Source organism: Gavia stellata, chromosome 7 (genome assembly GCF_030936135.1).
Source record: "Gavia stellata isolate bGavSte3 chromosome 7, bGavSte3.hap2, whole genome shotgun sequence".
In the NCBI taxonomy this organism is placed as follows: domain Eukaryota; kingdom Metazoa; phylum Chordata; class Aves; order Gaviiformes; family Gaviidae; genus Gavia; species Gavia stellata.
In genome coordinates, this window is record NC_082600.1 from 7,306,160 (window position 1) to 7,325,391 (window position 19,232).

The 19,232-nt window shown below is 46.3% G+C and overlaps 1 protein-coding gene across 1 annotated transcript in view; it reads right to left on the reverse strand.

Moving 5' to 3' along the window:
• Positions 1-19,232, reverse strand: part of RTN1 (reticulon 1) — a 120,940-nt gene that overhangs the window by 31,208 nt on the left and 70,500 nt on the right. The window contains exon 3 of the mRNA XM_059819738.1: positions 17,235-18,017. Coding sequence (XP_059675721.1) covers positions 17,235-18,017 — 783 coding nt within the window. The remainder of the gene's footprint in view (positions 1-17,234; positions 18,018-19,232) is intronic.

Sequence of the window (19,232 nt, forward strand, 5' to 3'; positions counted from 1 at the left end):
CAGAAATTTGCTGAGGGAAAGGGAGAAAGCTGTCAATAAAATCAAGCAGTGTGGCAAAGAGAGGAAGAAGGAGGAGGCTAGCAGGGCAGCTAGCACTGGAGCCACGGGTGTTTACCGCGTGCTGTGTATCAGTGACCTTGAGAGTGATGCCATTATCTAATGATGCCAAATTGTAGGAGGCACAGAACAAATTAATTACAAATGGGAGATTAGGCTTACGGTCTGATAAGCAGCTCGCGGAGTTCAATGAAGAGAAGTTTTAATGAGATTAAGTGACAAAGCCATCAGTTAGAAGGAAGCATTAAACAGACTACAGACAAGGAGAAAGAACTGGGGGCGAAGGCAGAGAACTATTAAAACCATCTGTGTTATTAAAAGAAGAGTAAACAAGGCCTGTGCCTCTCAGGGAGAAGTGGAGATGATAGTACGGCGTGCTGGCACTGCTGGTGGGAACTCTTCCCTTGAACGTATCGTACACGGCGTCTAAGTCAGTATCGGGGGATATCGATGGAGCGCAGCAAGGGAAACCCAGCGCACATTTGGGACCAACACAAGGAGCAAAGCACTGGCTGGCTTGGTACAAATTATTGCAAGGAAGAGGCCTGAGGGGAGGTCCAGGAGGCCTGGTGATACCAGGGGACAGCAATGTGCTGGAGCTAGGTTGATGGAGAAGACTTTTGCCATGGCCTGCTTCAAGAGCAAATGCAGCAGGGCATTGGATAGTAGCAACCAAGGAAAGGAACAGGCTAGCATTTAATATTTCAGGCCAAGAAGGGCAGCTCTTAAATAATAATAGCTATTGCTAATAATGAATAATTAAGCAGACAATTTGGTCCTCTGGCCCTTACGTAGTTCCGTTCCTCTAATGAACAGCATAAGCATCATTTATAGTACGAGACAGGAGGAATTAATGTGCTCGCACAGACTGGCTGTCCTCCTTCTCCTACCAAACCCACTGCATCCTTCTCCATGAGGTGTATTTAAAGCTGAGTGCAAATATAACAGGAACAGGAGCAGCTTCGAATAAGATTGATGAGGGACCCAGGGCATAAAGGCAGCTCTATCTTACCGTGCAGGAAACAGCCTGGCAGCTCTGTGCAAGGGTAGGGATTGGAGATAACGCTCCCTGTTCACGTTACCTGCAAGTAATGTGCCAAAACAGTTCCTGAGGAGGAGTACAGACTCATCTCATCTTCCAAGGAAGGTGGTTAGACTTCTGTATGTCTGTTTTATGAAGCAAATATTAGACACATTTCCTCATCTTTCCTCTTCATGATGGGCAGGTGCAGTTGGGTTCTGTGGGGCTGACTGACATTGCCAGGCATGTAGTGACTCACCAGCACAAGGGTTTAGCAATTCTCACTCCTCAAATGGATCCAATTAGGGAAAAGGTTTGGGAATGAAGCAGAGCAGACCTCAGCCCCCTTACTTGTCACCCCTCTCCCTTGCCTTTCCACCCACCCCTCCACATGAAGGGTAACAGCAAGGCAAGGCGATGGGGGGACTGAAAAGGAGCAGGCACCAGGCAAAGCAGGGCTGACCCTCAGCCAACACAAAATGGTGGAATTTCCTTCTTTCATGCATTAAACAATCCTCCTGAGACTGAAATTCATCCTGCAAACTCTCCAAAGAGAGGACCTTACTGCATGCTCGTATCTTGGCTAACACAAGATCCTGATCTTGACTGGGTCTCTAGGCACTACAACTAAAATAAGATCTAAAAACAATAATCAGCACAGAGCTTTCTTTTTCCTTAAGAAATCAGGGAGCAATTTGTGCGTGTTAAGAAACACGTCTAGTACTACAGCCTTTCAAAGTCATCTGCTATTCCCCTGACTTCTCTTGCAATGCAGATTATCCAAATGTGGATCCCTGGGTGCTCTCTGATACACAATTCCAGTAAATATTTACATCTCCTCTCTTCCTATTTTGGTTTCAAATATGCTAAAAGGATGTACAAGGGGTGCCTCAGCATTTTACAGACTTTTCACTTTGGTCAGCAAAAGCAAAATCCTGCAGGAGTGACAGCTGAAAGCGTGTTGCATTCTCATCTTTCTGGAAAGAGTCAAACCCCCACGGTTAAATATTGTTTAAAAAAACTGCAAAAAACCAAAGTGTGTGGCAGAGCCTTCTTCAGTGATTTGATTTTACAAATCTCTTTTCCCTTCAGTGGGGATTACCCAAGATAAGCTAACAGAAATGGACTCTCCCCATTTCTTAGCATCTGTCGCTGAGGAAGGGAGAACCGATCCTGGGAAAACACAAACCTCGGTGGTTTAGGATGCACGTGCTTTGTGCGTGTTTCCTTGTTTGTCCTCATTTTCCTGAGCCAGTGCTGATACGGATGACATGATACTTGGTCCACATGCCTGGTCACACCTGGCTTGACCTGGATGTAAAATCCCAAGGAAACCCAGTCCCGGGCTGGGAGGGGGCTGTGAGTTCTTCCAATGAGTCCCTGTCCTGAGTGATAGGGACCAGGACCTCAAGGCTTACCACAGCATGCCCCAGCAGGGACATCCTTAGAGACAGGTCAGCCACAAACCCCTACCGTAACAATTGTTTTGTGGCATTTGCTGGAAGTGGATGGGATGGCCTTACCCCCGTGTGTGGGTGGGGCTCTCCTCTAGTGGGGATGGCGTGGGGGCTTGCTTTGCTTTTGGCTCCAGGAACAGGAGGGAGCATTGGACTGCAGGAGACCAGAGAAACCAAGGACATGGTATTTGGATGCAGCTGAGCAGAGCTGGACATGCTGATATTGGCTTTGTGAAGGCCCAGACAGTTCCTGCTGTGTTTCTGCTGCATGATTGTCCCCCCGCTTTCTCTGCAAAACCTCCATTTAGCAGCACCGGGAACTCTCTCTCTACTGAGCAAGCACAAAGCAGGCAGGAGGGGAAAGGCTTAGGTATAGAATTATACATATAGGTATGATACATAGCTATGCCTGACTCAAATCCATGAATAGAAACTGCAGATCTGAACTCCACGCTTGCCCGCAGGGCAAAAACAAAGCCTGCATCTGAATAAATCCTGAAAATCTCAGCTGCTAGCATCTCCAAATCAGAGCAACAACAACAACAGGAGCTGAAGCCAAGTGCGCTGAATATTTTCTTCCAGAATACACGGGAGAGCTCAGCTATATGTAGCAGAGCCATTTACATAGTGTTTGAGGCAACATTTCTAGTCTTAGCTGACAGGGAGGTGCCAGGAAACGATTCTTCTCCCCAGGCAGGGCTCAAACCGCAGCATAGCCAGGCCTGTGAGTCCATGATTATCACATTGATCTCTTCAGCCCCCACCCCGTAGCATCAAGTGTGTGTTAGATGGCTACTGCCCATCCCAGATACTCCTCTTAGTTACTGCTGTGGGTTGTAGCACAGTGAATACCTCAAAGACAATGCCTCTGCTCAGACTGTCCCTGAGAAGAAGGTCAGATCCTAACCATACTAAAGATAGCCTTCAGTTCCCTCCCTTCCCTCAAAACCTAGTGATGTAATGCAGAACAGTTTGATGAGACATTGTTTCCCTGTTTCTATGGGATTTGAAGTGGAGGGAAAGGGCGGGGGGACAGGATACCTGCAGATAGCTGCCCAGATTGGTCAGGGAGAAGGGCTCTCACCTGGAGAAGGAGCACTGGGGGAAGACAATGCAAAAGTTGTGATTGACCTTTAACCAGTGGACCAGGAACAGAAGAAAGCAAGACACTTTTAAAGGGAATAAGTGGAGATGGCATGTTCTCCAGACAGATGTGGCTGACATGGGTTAATCTTTCAGACTTCGTGGCTCTACCTGCTATATCACGGTTGCCCCATCAATGCCTCTGGCTCTAGAAAGCTGCCTGCTAGCTATTCCCAGCTGTTTGCAATATCTCCCCTCAAAGGCAAGGTCTTCCATCACAACCTGAGCTAATCTGGCCCCACAAGCATCACCAAAGTCACACCTGTGTACATGGCCAAAACGTTCATTCTCCTTTACAAAGGGCTTGCATCTGGCAGCAACCAGCACTTAAGGGGTGGGATCCCAGGTCAGATCCTCCATGAAATCTGTGACACCGGGGCATTTGCCTGACACATAGTTTGGCATTTTCTCTCCAGCACCCTCATTTATTTCCCTTTGCAATGTCAGTTTGCCCAGCCAACTCAATGAATAATTCAGAACCATTAAGCACGTGTCAAAGCAGCTTCGGCACTTAGTAGGATCAGTTCTTTGTCTATTTTCTCTATTTAAACTTCATTCCAACATAATCTCCCCTTCATTGCTGCTGGAGGAGCAAGATCTACAAGTAGAAAGCACACTGCCATAACCATATGGAAATATAGCTATATATATGGAAATCACCCCTTTGATAGAAATGGTGTGCTGCTAACCATTCTGGTCAATCCATGGCACCTTGCTGCTTCTGCTCACTGCCACTTTGAATGATGGAGAAACCCGCTATTTTTTCACAGACATCTATTGGATGCAAGGGTCAATAACCAGGCAATAAGGATGCTCTCACAAACCAGGATTCAGAAAAACCTGAGGTCACTTCCCAGTTCAGTTGTGTATTCCTGGTGTTATTGCAGTGAAATCAATTCATCACACCCAATAGATCAATTAATCATGATAAATTAGTCAATCTCAGCCCCTTTTTCACCAACTTTTCTAGACAAAGGGGCTTTAGGATGGGTGTGCACGTGTTTCAGCATCCCATCTGTAAGATGACAATAATGTCATCTCCTTTCTCACTTTGCTTGGAGATTTGGACTGTTTCACTGTCCCTCGTGACCAGCACACAGTGCTGAGAAAAGTGAGTCTCTCAGCATGGACAAAACCTGTAGGTTCACTGCTTCTAGTAGTCCTGCCACTGTGACTGAACCATCTTTATTTCAGTCCCCCAAAATGGCACTAGTCAGACCCTTTCCCTGCAAGGACTGAGGGCTGTTTCTCTGGAACATCAGACATAACTGCACATGCAACTTCTGACCCAGTTTGCATGTGCAATTACTATGTCTGAGAGCACCATGCAGCAGAGTCAGCACATAATATCCAGCAGCAATAACTGTCTGTGCAAATATAATGTATAGGTGAGTGCTCATTTCAGAAGGCACAATTGCTATTATCGCTTTTATTAAATCCCACTCTTTATCACTCCCTGGTTGGAGCAATAAACATTTCGCTTTCAGCTAAGGGTATACATGGGCCTTTTGTTGTCAGCAGCAGCAGCAAAGCTCCAGCAGCTCTAATGCAGGCGTCTGAGATGGACAGCGAAGGCAGCCCATTCTTTCGCTTTGGGAAGTGACTTCCATTCTTTGGAAAACCTCTTGCACTTAACCTAAGCAAGTAGCATAGCTGCTCTTGTTTCAATGGTACATTAACCGACAAAGTAACCTTCAGAAATCCTGACTATTAATTCCGCTGGCTTTTCTGTAAGCTCTTCTACCCTGCTCCTTGCTGGTTGCCCAGATACAGACCTTGTTTTTTGGATGTTATCAGCATTTCATTAAGATGTATGCAATAACTCCTCCCTGCCTCTCTAAGGAACTGTCTCTATTTCTAAAAGAGCAGAAAATCCTGTCTGTACAATGCCTGCCTCTGCCAACAGCATGCACTGAATGAGCATAGATCCTAGGCTCCTTTTAAATGAGTTGTTGTGAAAAGAGTGTCTCTGGGATTGTCAGAGGCTGGGTTGTGATCTTATACCCCTGTGGATCCCAAGTAACATCAAGCAAGGCAGAGGGTTGATACCAGCCAGGCCGTGGGTGGTATCAGACCTTGGAAATCTGCATTTGTTTTTTCCCCATAAATTCTGCAATCTCATTGCACCTTCTATTCAAGAGATAAGAAGTAATCAAAAAAATTACATTTTGCTCATTTGTATGAAATGTGCTGCTCCAACAGTGTTTACATCTAGCCAGATGATGTAGCAACACCAAGAGCTGTTTCCCTGGCTGTTTCTTTAGGATCCAGTTTGAAAGGGGACAGTCTTTACTGAGATTCCTACTTTACCTGGCAATCTGGATAGTCTAATGCCAAATCCTTAATGCAAGCTAAATTTGCTGCCTTGCAAGACATGGCTTTTTGCAAAGGTAATACCGATTATCTGTGTCCTTTTTGTGCCTCTCAAGTTACCCCAGCTGTAGAGGACTCCTGAGGTCACCTCTCACAATAGTTTGCACTCTAATGAACTGAGCTGTGGATTACTTTCACATAAACTGCGAGAAAGCTTGTATATCTTTTCCAGTGATGTTAAGAGTATTGCAGGAAAGTACTGGAGGACTGGCAGCACCCAGGTGGACCTAAACAGTGCCCATGTTACAGAAGACTCCTACGGGAAGCTGCAACGTGAAGCAAACTCCAACATCAGCTGAAACTTTTGGAAGAGATCACCAATTCCACATAAAATCACATGGCACCAGTTGGGAAAGGGTTTCTCTGAGCAAGTGATACCAAAGGGCTTTCAGTGCATAGAACTGTGAGTCAAGTTGAAGCTGCAAGGAAGATAAACCCTAAAATGAGGCTTCTGGTAAAGTAAAGAACCTTTCACCTAAAAGCAATCCAACCGGCAGGATTTCTTCCCCACAAAATATTCACTGCCGCATAACGTGGCTTGCAAATCATGCTTTGTGTCTTCTGAGCCCTGAATATGCAGGAAAAGAACACTCAGTCCTCTTGAATGGAGAAACACCTATTTCAGAAGCACAAAGATCTTTGTATGCCAAGTTTTTATAAACCATGTTTAGCTGGAGCAGCCCAGACTCAGAGCACTTGTGGAATCTATCATGACTACCAAAATGACAAACCTTCACTTTCATTGCTAGAGCTGATTTAAGCAACCTTGACATCACCAAATGTCCCCACCACAGGCAGGCTAGCGTCTGGCAGACCTGTGGTGGAGGTAGAAGCTTACTGTCATCCAAACCAACCTGTCTTCTTGTAGCAGTAGTTTTTTTCCATGCTTGTTTGTATTCCTCACACAGAAACGAAATGCTGCAAAAGCAAAACACCAGAATGACCTCTCACTGCTACAGTTCCCATGTAACCACCGAGCTGCTGTCGGAGCCAGAGGGAGAAGAGAAGAGATCCATGATGCCTCTCTGGAAAAAATAGTGGGCAAAATTGCCCAAGTTGGGTAAAGGTCAAGAGAGTTAGAAAAAAAAAAGTACTGCAGAGGAATAAAAGGAAACAAAAGCAATAATCAAGATAAAATTCAGAATCAAAATGACAAAAACACCAGATGCTGTTTCTTCAGGGGGAAAAATCAAGCCCTTTGAATTGTTGGATCATTGCATGTCCCTTATTTTCTATGTTGTTCTGAACTGACATGAACACAGCAGCCTCACAAGGAACAGAAAAAAAAATAAAAATCCCCTTTTCAGTCAATATTGCTATTATGTCCTAATCAGCAGTGCACTCTCAGAAGCTAAGGAAAAACACCAGTAAAATCAATACCACCTCCAGGTATTATTCCCAATAGAGATCTCCTATCACACACACCCCCTTCACTACAGTCAAATACATTAATTTTAACCTCATGCTATCCACCAGACACAAATAGCAGTACTCAGGGAAGTCCTTATTCTGCTTAACATCTGAAGAATTAGAGCCAGCCTGAAACAGGCAGAGATGTTCAAAAGTTTGTAGTTCACCTTTCCTTGAGAATTCGAGATGTATTTTATATCAACAGATCTTAATCATAAATGTAAATCTGACCTGAAATGAGTCCAAAGTCTTCATTTGAATTAATGAATGAAACTGGTGAAAACCCATGATTCACAGCTCACAGAGCATTGCAGAGGTTCAGAAGCAGCATTTCCAACAAATCAGAAAACAAAATATTCCAGAAGTTCCCTGCAAAATACTACATTTATGAGAAGATTGCATTAAAAGGCAAAAATTCTGTATTGATAAAACCAAAATGTTTTGATTTTTTCCTTCACCTAATTTCTGTGATAGTATATAAACTTCCCTAAGCATCTTCTGAGCTAAAAACTTGAACTGGTATGGAGAAAGGTCTTTAACATCATTTATGGAAAAGCCTTACAGGCAGTATAACTTTTCCCCTTCATTATACGTGGGGTTTGGGGTTTTTTTTCTTGTTTCTGTACATCCAGAATGAACATCTCTCATTACTATATATTGTGTCAGCCACAGAAAAGCTATCAATAGGTGTTAGATTTCTCTGTCAACAGCAAAGCATTGCTATATCTAGGCATTTGGGAAAAACTGGCTACCATCAGACTGTCAGTGTCAGAGCCTTGTCTGAAAGCTGAGTCATTGATTGCTGATGCAACGAGACACCGGAAGTGACACCGTGTCAAAATTTTGGCTTTTAAAACATGCTTAAACTGTGAGTGATTCTGCAATTGAGGTTCGTCTGCATGAACAGAAAAATCACTCATGAGCAGAGTTGTTGTCTCCTTGCAGCCTTCCCAGGAGCAGGACTGGGCTGTCCTTGGGTGCTGAGCTTGGCAGGGCATGGACATGGATGTGGACGTACACATGGACAGAGGCAGAGCAAGCAGTAGGCTTGTGCAGCCCAGCTCACAGAGAAAGGTCTTCACACATTACACATCTTTCTTCTTTGGACCTCTTCTCAGCAGGTTCCTGTTTGTATAGATACCCACCAACTCATTGTATTTGGCTCAGACTTTGCCATTCATGGCTTTGATATTTAAACATTTGACATAACCATCAGGCACCCGTACACAGTCAAAGAAGTAGCGCTTTTTTTTTTTTTTCCCCCCTTTACTGGTCAGGATGTAATCTTGAACTGGCAGAAATATTTTATAAACTCACCTTGTGTCATACCTATCAGAAAGATCTGTATACTTCTGTTTGAGTGCTATGACTTATGACAGCTCTTCAGAGGCAGTCCTTTGCTCTTAAAGGGAAGATATATGAAAACAGAAGGATAAGGTCTATAAATTTTTACAGCTCTGTACTTAACTCACACACAGGCAGTGGAGTGGATAGCAGTCCCAAGAGAAGACATATGAACCTCCTACATTAAGATATGTCCAATTTTAAAAGCACCTCTGAGCATCCAGCCACTGTGTTTAAGATGCTTTGACACTTATGCGTTAAAAGTTTGACCTTACCCAACACGTGGGGAGTAATTTTCATGAGCACAGCCGAAAATCAGGGGAGGAAACAGATGCCAGAGGTGAAATGGGCCAAATGCTCAGGCTATGGACAACACAGGTTGTAAGCTGAAGGGCATGAGATTTATTGAGACATTTCTGAAGGTCATATCAAGGTGATGCTCTGGTATATGTGCATGGTGCTAGTCATCAGAGGGCATCATTGCGCTTGTTGGTTACTGATCCCAGCCACTGCCCAAGCAAACCATCATTTGGGGACAGGAGAGAAAATGCCCTGTTCTTTGCTTTGCTCTGATCCTTCCCAGGGCTCAGGCATCTCCTCTAAGTGACCGCTCCTCACTTAGGAGACCTTGCTATGCTCCCATCAGACCAGGACTCCAGGAAGAAACCCAGAGCCAGCATCTGACCATCTATCAGCTCTCCTTGTCCCATCTGCAGAGAGGACAGGTGACTCTGCAACCACTCCTGAGACCAGAAAGCACCAAATTCACTCCTCCCTCTCTGAAAAAAAGGGGTCTGGGGAAGAGAAGTCATGTACAGCACAAACCTGCCAGTGTGCACACTGCTCATTTCCACCACCATGACCTGCACATCTCCAGGTTTCTCCCACGCAGCTCCGGTTGAGTTATCACAGTTTGATGGTAATAACAAGCTGTCATGTGGCAGCTGAATTGCATTAAACTGGCCAGAAGTGGGGAGGCAGGCCATAGCCTGTTGCAAAGGCAGAAACGTTTCCAACTGCTTGGCCCACAGTGAAAACGGGTAGCTGTGAAGTTCCCTCTCCTCCATGGGCAGAGGAACATGCCCATGAGTTGCTGCTGGGGCAGTTCAGCTGGGATGGGGAAACTCCTCCAGTCACAGTGGCTGGAGATGGTGTCTGGGACCCCACTGCCTCAGTCGTTGAAAAGTTTCTGGAGTGAGACCCCATGAAATGAGGCCATCTGAATGTGTCTTCAGAGTCCATGACATCAGAGCTCGCTGTTTATGTCCTATCATGTGTTCAGAGGAATTTTTTAGATTCCTTGAATGGAGCGAAAGCAGAATTGCAAAGTAGCTGGAAGTCAAGACCTCTTGGTCTACCAATCATCTACTTCAAAACCTCCCAAAATATCAAGAATATACCGTGGAAAGGTGAATTCTTGGTATGAAACTATTTGCAGTAAGAAAATCACCCCTCGCTCCTGGCTGCAGCTCTGCATGCCTCAGATACCTTAATTTAAAACTGTTTTCTTACCCCTTATTGGCCATTTCTGGCCAATAAATGGCTAATTAGCCATTTTTGCCATAACTTTGGGTTGCTAGGCCACAAAGCCAAGGAAGAACATGCATCAGAGCAGAGAGACAAGAGCAGGCTGGAGCGTGCCTTAGCTGCATTGTCTCCTGCCCACCACCTTAGTCTTAAATTCATCCCTGACCTCACATAAGGGCAGTCAAGTAGAGGTATGGAAGGAGAAGACTGGCCTGGACAACAGACTAATTGCCAGCGCTCCAGGTGTGGCCCTAGCACGGGGTTTAGCAATCCAGGTGTCGTTTCTTCCTCTAAGACCCTTTATGCTTAAGCTATTTCACTGGTTTGCAAATGAGAGTGCACATTATCCGTTCCTAAAGAGGGTAGACTGAGGAAGTGCCCTGCGTACAGCAGAGTATGAGGAGATTTGTGAAACAAAGTGGGCTGTGGGGTCAGACAGCCCAGGAGAAAAAGAAGCCATTTTGCTCAGGGGAAGAGTCCAGAAGATTTCTGGAAAAGCTGTAAGTCATGTCTGCAGAATCTCTTGCACTCAATACCTGCTCATGGTTCTTGGAAAACATCCATCCCCCTAGATTCATCTGCTCTGCATTAACCGAGCAAGCCCACTTCAGCTGGCATTCAGCCATCTGAGCAGGAAGCCATTCAAATTCTCCATTTTTCAGAAACAGGCAAGATTATCATGGTTAACTTCATTTTTTTTCCACTGGGCTTCCCCAACCCTTCAAGAATTACTCCATTCCTGTTATCACGCAGATAATTAACAGAGTCAAATGAGTCCAAGTAGGGAAAGGTGGGTCAGCTCAGCCTGCTACAGAAGTCTGAATAGACATTTCCAAGCAATATGGAAGAGATCCCTTGTGCAGCAATAGAAGCCAATGTTGTGCTGCTGCAGTGGGCTCTACAAACCCAGTCCTAGCCTGTAGGGCAGGCAAGTAACCCATCATCAGCAAGGGGACAACCTCCAGGCAAGGACCCTCTCCAGTTCTCTTCAAGAAGGGTTCAACCAGTGGTAGAAAAGAACGAAGGGAACAACAAGACAGTTCAGAGAGCTCGAAAAGATGAGCAGAGAGGAAAAACTGAAGAAGCTAGAATTGCTTAGCCTAAGTAAAGAAGGATGGAAGAACAGCAACTGTTTTCAATAGATGCTTGGGAGCTGATGGAGGATCTGCCAACATAGGCCTTTCCAAATGAGACACAAGCATCTGTCAAGAGTGCTCAGCCAGGGATCCTGGCTGTGGGCCAGGAGATGGGCTCTCTGGACCTTGTGAAGTTCCTGGCAGCCCACTCTGTATGAAGCTACATTGAGTGGTATCGCTCCTCTACCTTGCTCTGCAGTGTGCCTGCAGCTCCTGGCACTGAGGAGGCACCACGGGACTGACCCAGATTTGCAGGCTCCAGCTCTCAGCTACCCCAAAACCTCTGCCTTTGCTGAGAAGATGGACAGGTAGACAAGGCCCTGAGCAACCTGACCAAACTGCTCTGAGCAAGGGGTCGGACCAGAGACCTCCACAGGTCCCTTCCCACCTAAATTATGCCACATAGGAGGCAAGTGCTCAGAGGTTCACCAGCCTACTCCAAGATTTCATGGCAAAGCCAGGCCTAGATTACTTCTCTGGGCAGTGTTTTACCCCACTCCTCCTACAGCATCGCAAGGTGAAGACACTCCAGTCCCAGACAGGACATCCCTCTCCCCCACACCTTTTCCAAGCAGGGACTTTCCAAAGGATGCAAAGCTACTGGATGCCCATAAAATGCAAACTGAAGCACACAAAACAGATGGGCTGGAGTGTGGAGGCACTTACAGCAGATGGCACTAAAATATTAAACTAACATTACCGTATGCTTAAGCCGCGGCCTGGCTTGCTGCTGATTGCGGAGCCAGCCTGGTAAAAGCATGCAGATGAGAAATGAGCCTCAGATTGCTAAATCACCCTGCCAAACATCCCCTTCCCACAGAAAAATGCCTCACTAGCGACTCCTCCAACAGCAGGGACGTGCTAACGCGATGCAGATGAAGTTTTGCTGAACAAAAAGCATTCCCAATAACTTAACATCTCTCCCAGATCTCTGCTGGAAAACATCTCCTTGAGAAACTGTGTAAAATCAGCTTCTCTGTGGCACCAGAGGTGGACACAGTGAGAGGTTAAAGGGAAAAAGCCCACACTGCTTTGTGCTTGTCCACTGCGTGACAGGCCTGGACACGATGGGACAGCACGAGAGGCACCAGGGAGGAGGGGAAACATGTTCTTCAACCCAGGGCATTTGCCAGTGTCACCCCAAAACCAGAAATGATCCTGACTGCAGCTTGTGACACTGCCTGAGAGACACCAGGCCACCACATAGAGATGGGTGGCCATGAACCTTGGTGTCCCTCATGGGTGCTTAAAGCCACAGCAGCCACAAAGGGCGTGTGGTAGGGACACACTCTTGTAGGGGACTAACTACATTAATGCTACAAAAGCCTTTCATAAGGCATAAAAATCAGGATGCCTCATAGCAGGGTGACATAGGACTATGCTGCAGGATAAAGCATTTTAAATGATAAATTTTATTTGACTGCATTTCCAGCAGGTCCTGCCAGTTGTGCTATCTAGCATGTGAGTGACAGCACGACCCCACAGCCCTGAGGCTGGGTTTTACTTTTCCTATGCTAAATTTCACCATAAAATAATAAGAAAAGGAAAGTAAACATTACTGTGAATGTCCACGTCTTTTTCTTTTTTTTATCCTGAGCTCAGACATGTGATCTGAAAGGTAACAAGCTGCTGCACATTTCATTAAATGGATCAAGCAGAAGGACTCTCCTAATGTCACTGAAGGAGAGGCTGGAGAGAGACATGATGCCCCAGCATAAGGGAAATCTCTGCCCAGGACCAGGTCCCCAGGCTGTGGGACACCAGCCATGCAGTAAGCCAGGCCACCGTGGCAGACAGCTATCAACAGGCACTGCAAGAGAAGACAGGAAAGGACTCAGCCAGAACGCTCCTTCCCAGCCTGCCTTGGTCCAGGCTTCTTTTGGGCTTTTTGCAAACTGCCCCAAGCCAAAAGATGCACATTTCCAGGAAAGCAAGTCTTTTCTGAAATTTCCTGCATGCCCAAACCATGTGCAAGCCCAGCCTGGACGTCACCTGGGCTATGCAATGTCACAACACTGTGCAGGCCATACCAATCGGTTGTATTATTTTCTGAAGTTTGTGAAAATCTGTTGCAAGACAGGGTTTTCTTAGAACAAACCTAAAAATCTGCATTCCTTGCTCTGGCTACTGAAAAACACAAATGCATCTGGTCTTCCTTCTCTGTGGCTCAGTATTAAAAAAAAAAAAAAAAAAAAGAAACTGAGCTGGCAACCTCCTTTCTGCAGAGCCACAGCCAAAGGGGCTCTAAGCCCTGTTGTGTAAGGGCTGTGTCCATCTCTGGGAGGAGATGCTGGTAGAGACGTGGAAGCAGTGACAGCCGAACAGCAAATGTCTTGCTACTGCTCTGCCTTCCTCTCTTTGCTCCGCAGGAGGCAAGGGAATTAGTAACACTAACACAGGTAGCAGCTGCACAGCACTGGCCAAAACAAAGCCTGTATTGCAGCAAGCAATGCAATCTTTCTGACCATGCGGAAAAGCAAGCAAAGCCACTTAGCAGTTAACGGCACGGGAATAGCTCCACTCTTTCAAATCATGATAGTCAGCTCCAGTAAAATGGAGGTAGGAAGTCACTGCCCATTTTTCTTATTGCCACTGGATGGCAACAGACATTAAGCAGAGACATTGAGTTATCACTGCGCAAACCACACATGCATTTGCTGTGCTCCACCTTGTTATTTAGGGGAACAGCCGTGATTTCAGCGTGCCTAGCAGACACACCAGAAAGGTCTCTGACAGATTAAGCCATGGGCTGGCAGCAACATGATCAGCAAGACTGTTCCTGGGGCTGAGTTGAACGCTGGGATTTGACTTTGTACAGCTTCTCCATGTATTTCCTGGAGTCTGCTTTTGCCTTGCTGCCCCAGGGCAAACCCTTCTGATGAGCCGTGCAAAGTATATTTAATGCCATGGATATGAGTAAAAGACTCCTTTGTGGTATTACAGTATGACACTCTAAAATAGTTAACACTTACATGTGAAACTGATGGCTGACTATTTTTAAATTACATACACCTGCCTATGAGCTGGCCAAGGGCCACAGAAAGATCTACAGCTGGGTGTCAAAAACACAGCCAGGCATGTCAAATAATAGCTTCATTTGATCCATCACTTTCCTATGAATCTCCAGAAATGCTGGGCTGACCTGAACTCAAGTGGGATGTGCTACAGCCATAGGGGGATCAGTCCCCACCTGGACTCTGTGAACATCGTTAAAACCACCCTGTCTTAATAAGGATGTGCAGTGTAGCATAACACTTCCAAGGTGACATGTAACAAGGAGGTAACAGGAAACAGTGAAAGGTTTTTTGTTTCTATCTCTATCTTTTAATGAGTACATAGTCACATCTTGTTAGTATTCTCTTAACAATAGATAACTGTAATTAAGATAATTCTCTTAATTAATGAAATGATGATACTATTCTTGCTTTGGGTGACATTGTTCTACTGCCCCTCCGTTGTGCAGCACTGCCGCATCTCCCTCTATTCTCGTCACTTTGGCTGAGAAGGGCCCATGCCAAACACCTGCCAGGCGCATCTGAGTTGGTGTATGACACATATACGACACCGTGATGTAAAGCTCTGCCAAGACCTCAAATTGATGCTATGAAGGCAGTCACTGTCCCCTCGGATGCGGCCTGCCACACCGTTTCCCTGCCAGCCGATGTGGCTCCAGGCTGTCGGAGCCTGGGGGGGACCCATGGACCATGCTCTGGTTCCACCAAGCCAGTTAACACATCCGCCAGTTCACCTCTGATAACTGAAAAACAGCTGAAGGATTTCACCTGAATTCTCCGAGTGAGAGACAAGCTCTCCTTTCACACATCAGAAGGAGAGCCCCATACTCTACCTTCAACATAAAAATTTAATTAGCACCCAGACACAGTGACCCATGCAGCAAATACCCATGACTGGAAGGTAGCATTAACTGGACCCCACTATCATCCATATTTTCTTACCTTGAGGTCACCTCCCCATACCTTGAAATCAGCTTTAAAAAGTTACACAAGTTTTAGCAATAATCTTCTTGAGAGGTTTTACGTTTTTGTTTTCCTTGCCTTAGGCACTGGAGTGTCTCAAGGGAGAAAAGCACATACCGAAATAGTCCTCTACACACTGCCAAATAGTAATTAGCTGTCTTGTGTCTGTCCTGGAGGGAATGTTCCTGCCACTACCGTCCTACGGGAATACAGATAGGACACACGAACACAGCAACGCGGGGAGAAAGTCTGTTCACGCACACAGGGATTTTCTCCAACCACCATACGAGAACAAGCCTCTGCTAGCATCAGTTTAGGCAATGACAGAAATTAAATGAGACACAAAAGTTAGGCCAAAAAAATCTGAATACAATCAAGGGGGACTGCCAATTGTAATGGGGCCTGAAATCTCAAAATTGAGAGACAGGCAACTGGTTTGTCCAAGACCAAATTGTGAGTCATTTGCCCAGAACAGCAGATAGAACACAGTGTGGTTGTAAAGGCCCAACGCCGGACACTGCAGTAAGGGTGTGTAAGGTAAATTCAGTCAGCTCCGCAGCTTCTAGAATTTGGGCAGGGCCTGGGGCAAGTCCTACAAAAGGGGAATTTGGGAAGAGAGAGAGAAAGGGTTGGAGCTCATTCTACCCATGAGAGAGCTAAGAGATGCACAGCGTGACGTTGCAAGCTCTGAGAATCTGGCAGGAAAACATCCTTAAGAGCAATAATCATATGTTTCTTATTCAGCCTATTAATGTCATTATTTCATTACCAGTAAGAATATCAGTATTAACATTATTTAATTGCACTGCAGATCTTGCAGCTGTCAGCACATCGTGCAAGTTCGGGCTGTTTCCTTATTAGACTTGCATGCTTGGCTTCACAGTGCTAGATAAATCAGTTGTAAAAGTGTGACACTTAAACGTGTCTGCCACATCTCCAGGCCATTGTGTGGTCAAATGTCTGCACAAACGTGGACAGAGGAAAAAGATGCTCTCTAAGCAGCAGGGATGGGGCTGGGCCCCCCTCCATCTCTATCCAGCTGTTTGCAAGGAAGCAGCAGCTCTCTGAATTGCAAACCCTCATCCAACAGGAGAGCTGTGGACAACCACTGTCCCCCAGCCCAGCCAGGGGAGACGGAAAAGGGGGAGCAGGGCAGGCACGGGGCAGCCCCAGAGTCTCTCCCTCCCACGCCAGCCTACAAAGCCAGAGGCACACAAAGGTCCTGGCTATTTAGAGCTGGCATCTTGCAAAGAATGAAATGCCTTTTTCTCTTGTGCGCCTTGTGAACTAAGCCGGTTACAGGCTGCAGGGACCCCTGGCAGTGTCAGTGTGCAGTGACCATGTTCCTCTTTGTCCTCCAGATGCCCAATATACAAATCAGCCTTATCACAGAATCACTACTAAGGTTGGAAAAGACCTGTAAGATCATCAAGTCCAACCATCAACTAACACCACCATGCCCACTAAACCATGTCCCACAATGCCTCGTCCACATGTTCCTTGTTACTGGGGTTACTGCTTCATCCAGAACCTATATGCTTAAGCCTAAAAATTATTGTTGCTGGTATTTTTTTTCCTAAGGGAAATGAAAAGGAGAAAAAGACGATGGGAAGGACAGACATGATGTGTGCATTGTCACAGGCGTGACCAGCTTCCAGCTGAGGCTATCCAGTGCCAGTAGCTCCCCCTGCTTGGCACTACTAACATCTCCCCTACAAGGAACAGGCATTTCTCCCTCCTCCCCCTTCTCAGCAGCACTGCAAAAAACAACATAAACATCTGCATTTACCTTTCTGCTTATTTAAAAACGGCAGTAGGGGCGAAGCCAAGGGACTTATTTTGCCAGAGTCCTTGGAAGACACTTTACTTTGGTTAACAACAGTTTCTTCAATGGGTTTCTTCAGGATTATTCTTTCCTTCAGCTCCTCAGTGCTGACAGCGGAGGTCGGGGGCTCAGCACCTGCTTTTGGTGCAACGAATGAGCATTTCAGGTAGGAAGCGGACTCTGCTAGGTTTTCCCTGTTCATCCTGCTCTCTGTCGTTTTACCTGCTTCATAGTCTGAGGCGTCAGTGCGCGAGCCGTTCTCTTCCTTGATAATGTCCATGACCATGGGCTTCATCAGAGGGGAGTCCTGCTCCCTCTTTGGGCTCTCTTCAGAGGCTGACGAGGCATCACAGGACTCGATGATGAGCTCGCTGTCGAGCTCTGCCTCCCGCTCCTCCCGCAGGATGCTGTACTGGATGGAGGGGGAGGCGGGTGACGGAGGGGGCCCTCCAATGTGGCTGAAGGTCATGTAGTTGGAGTGCAGCACCTCCTCGGCAGCCAGCGGGTCCTCCGAGACCAGCTCAATCTCTGAGTCCCCCGACTCGGCGCTGCTGGCTTCGTTATCCAGGGGTGAGGAGGCAGCGGGGCGCCCAGGTTTGACCCGCTGGTCTCTCTTCTCAGCGGAAAGGACTGGCGACCGCTGCACCTCCGGGGTCTCAAAGGAAAAGCTTTTTGCTTCCTTGATGGCACTGATGAGTTCATCCTCTGACAGGCTGCCTTTGCCCTGTGACTCTGAGCCAGACGGTTCTGCCACCCAGAAAGAAAGGGGGAATATAAAGAAAAAAATTGTTAAGAATGAGATTTTCTGGCTGTTTAGGCAACAAATACGATAGATTTCACACCAGCATGGATCCCTCTAACAGGTCTGGTAACACAGGCAGAAAGTCTCCCAGTCTGGGATGACTAACAATAATAACAGCTTGTCCTTACAGAGCGTTTCCCATGCACATTCCTTACAAAAGAGGTATCGTTAGCATCATTTACTGCGCAAAAAGCTGAGGCACAAGGCAATGCTGGTCAGTGCTTGGCCAGTGGCTCAGCAATATGGTTTTCACCAGGAAAAATCACCATTCATGACGAACGTGGGCTCAGGCCACACATGACAGCATCTGACTGTCACCAATGGATATGGGTCTGTTCTGGGGACTAACACACACACAGGGCTGCTGTGTTCCTGGCACTGCTGATCATAATAACCCATGTGTAGTTACTAGTAATTTTGTCAAACTTTAACTTTCAGCTGTGAAAAGTTTCAGATCAGAAACTTTTCTCAGATTTTTTTTTTTTTTTTTTTTTTTTTTTTTGCAGGGACGTGGGTGGTGAATTGTGTTTGCTTTTATCTCAGTTGGTTCTAAGAATGAAACTCATTTTTTTACTGTAATTCTTAATATCATTAAGAACTACGTTAACCAAAATAACAATTGTCCAACTCGTCACCCAAAATTTGAAACAAAAAAATTCTCTGCATTTTCTGGCTCACACTGGAAGAAGATATGCTCAGAGAGTGAAAATGAGCAGTTGAAAAGGCTGGCTGGTCACCCAGGATTAGCAAGGAGCCCACATCCCGTCCTAGAAGGGAATGCAGGACCAGACTTCCCACCTGTTCTGCCTCCCTGTATATTCCTTTACCACGTGGGAATTTGTAATGAAATAACAAAGAAAGTAAAATTGCATGTAAAGCGTTCACAATAAGAGGTGACGGAGGCAGCGTGAGGTGCATCAGCAGCTGTCTCGAGTTACTGCATGCGGAACAGGCTTCACTTTATCATTCACAGAGCATCAGCCAGCCTCAAACCCAGACCGCACCTCACGCATTGGCAGCAAGGCCAGCCGGGCCACCCGAGCCTGTCTGTACCAAGGGGGACGACAGCAGCAGTCTGCACCCGATCCCCTGCCAGTGCCTGGCCACCGCCGCCTCCTGATCGCCGGATTCCACCCTGCACTTCACTGACCCAGAGATCG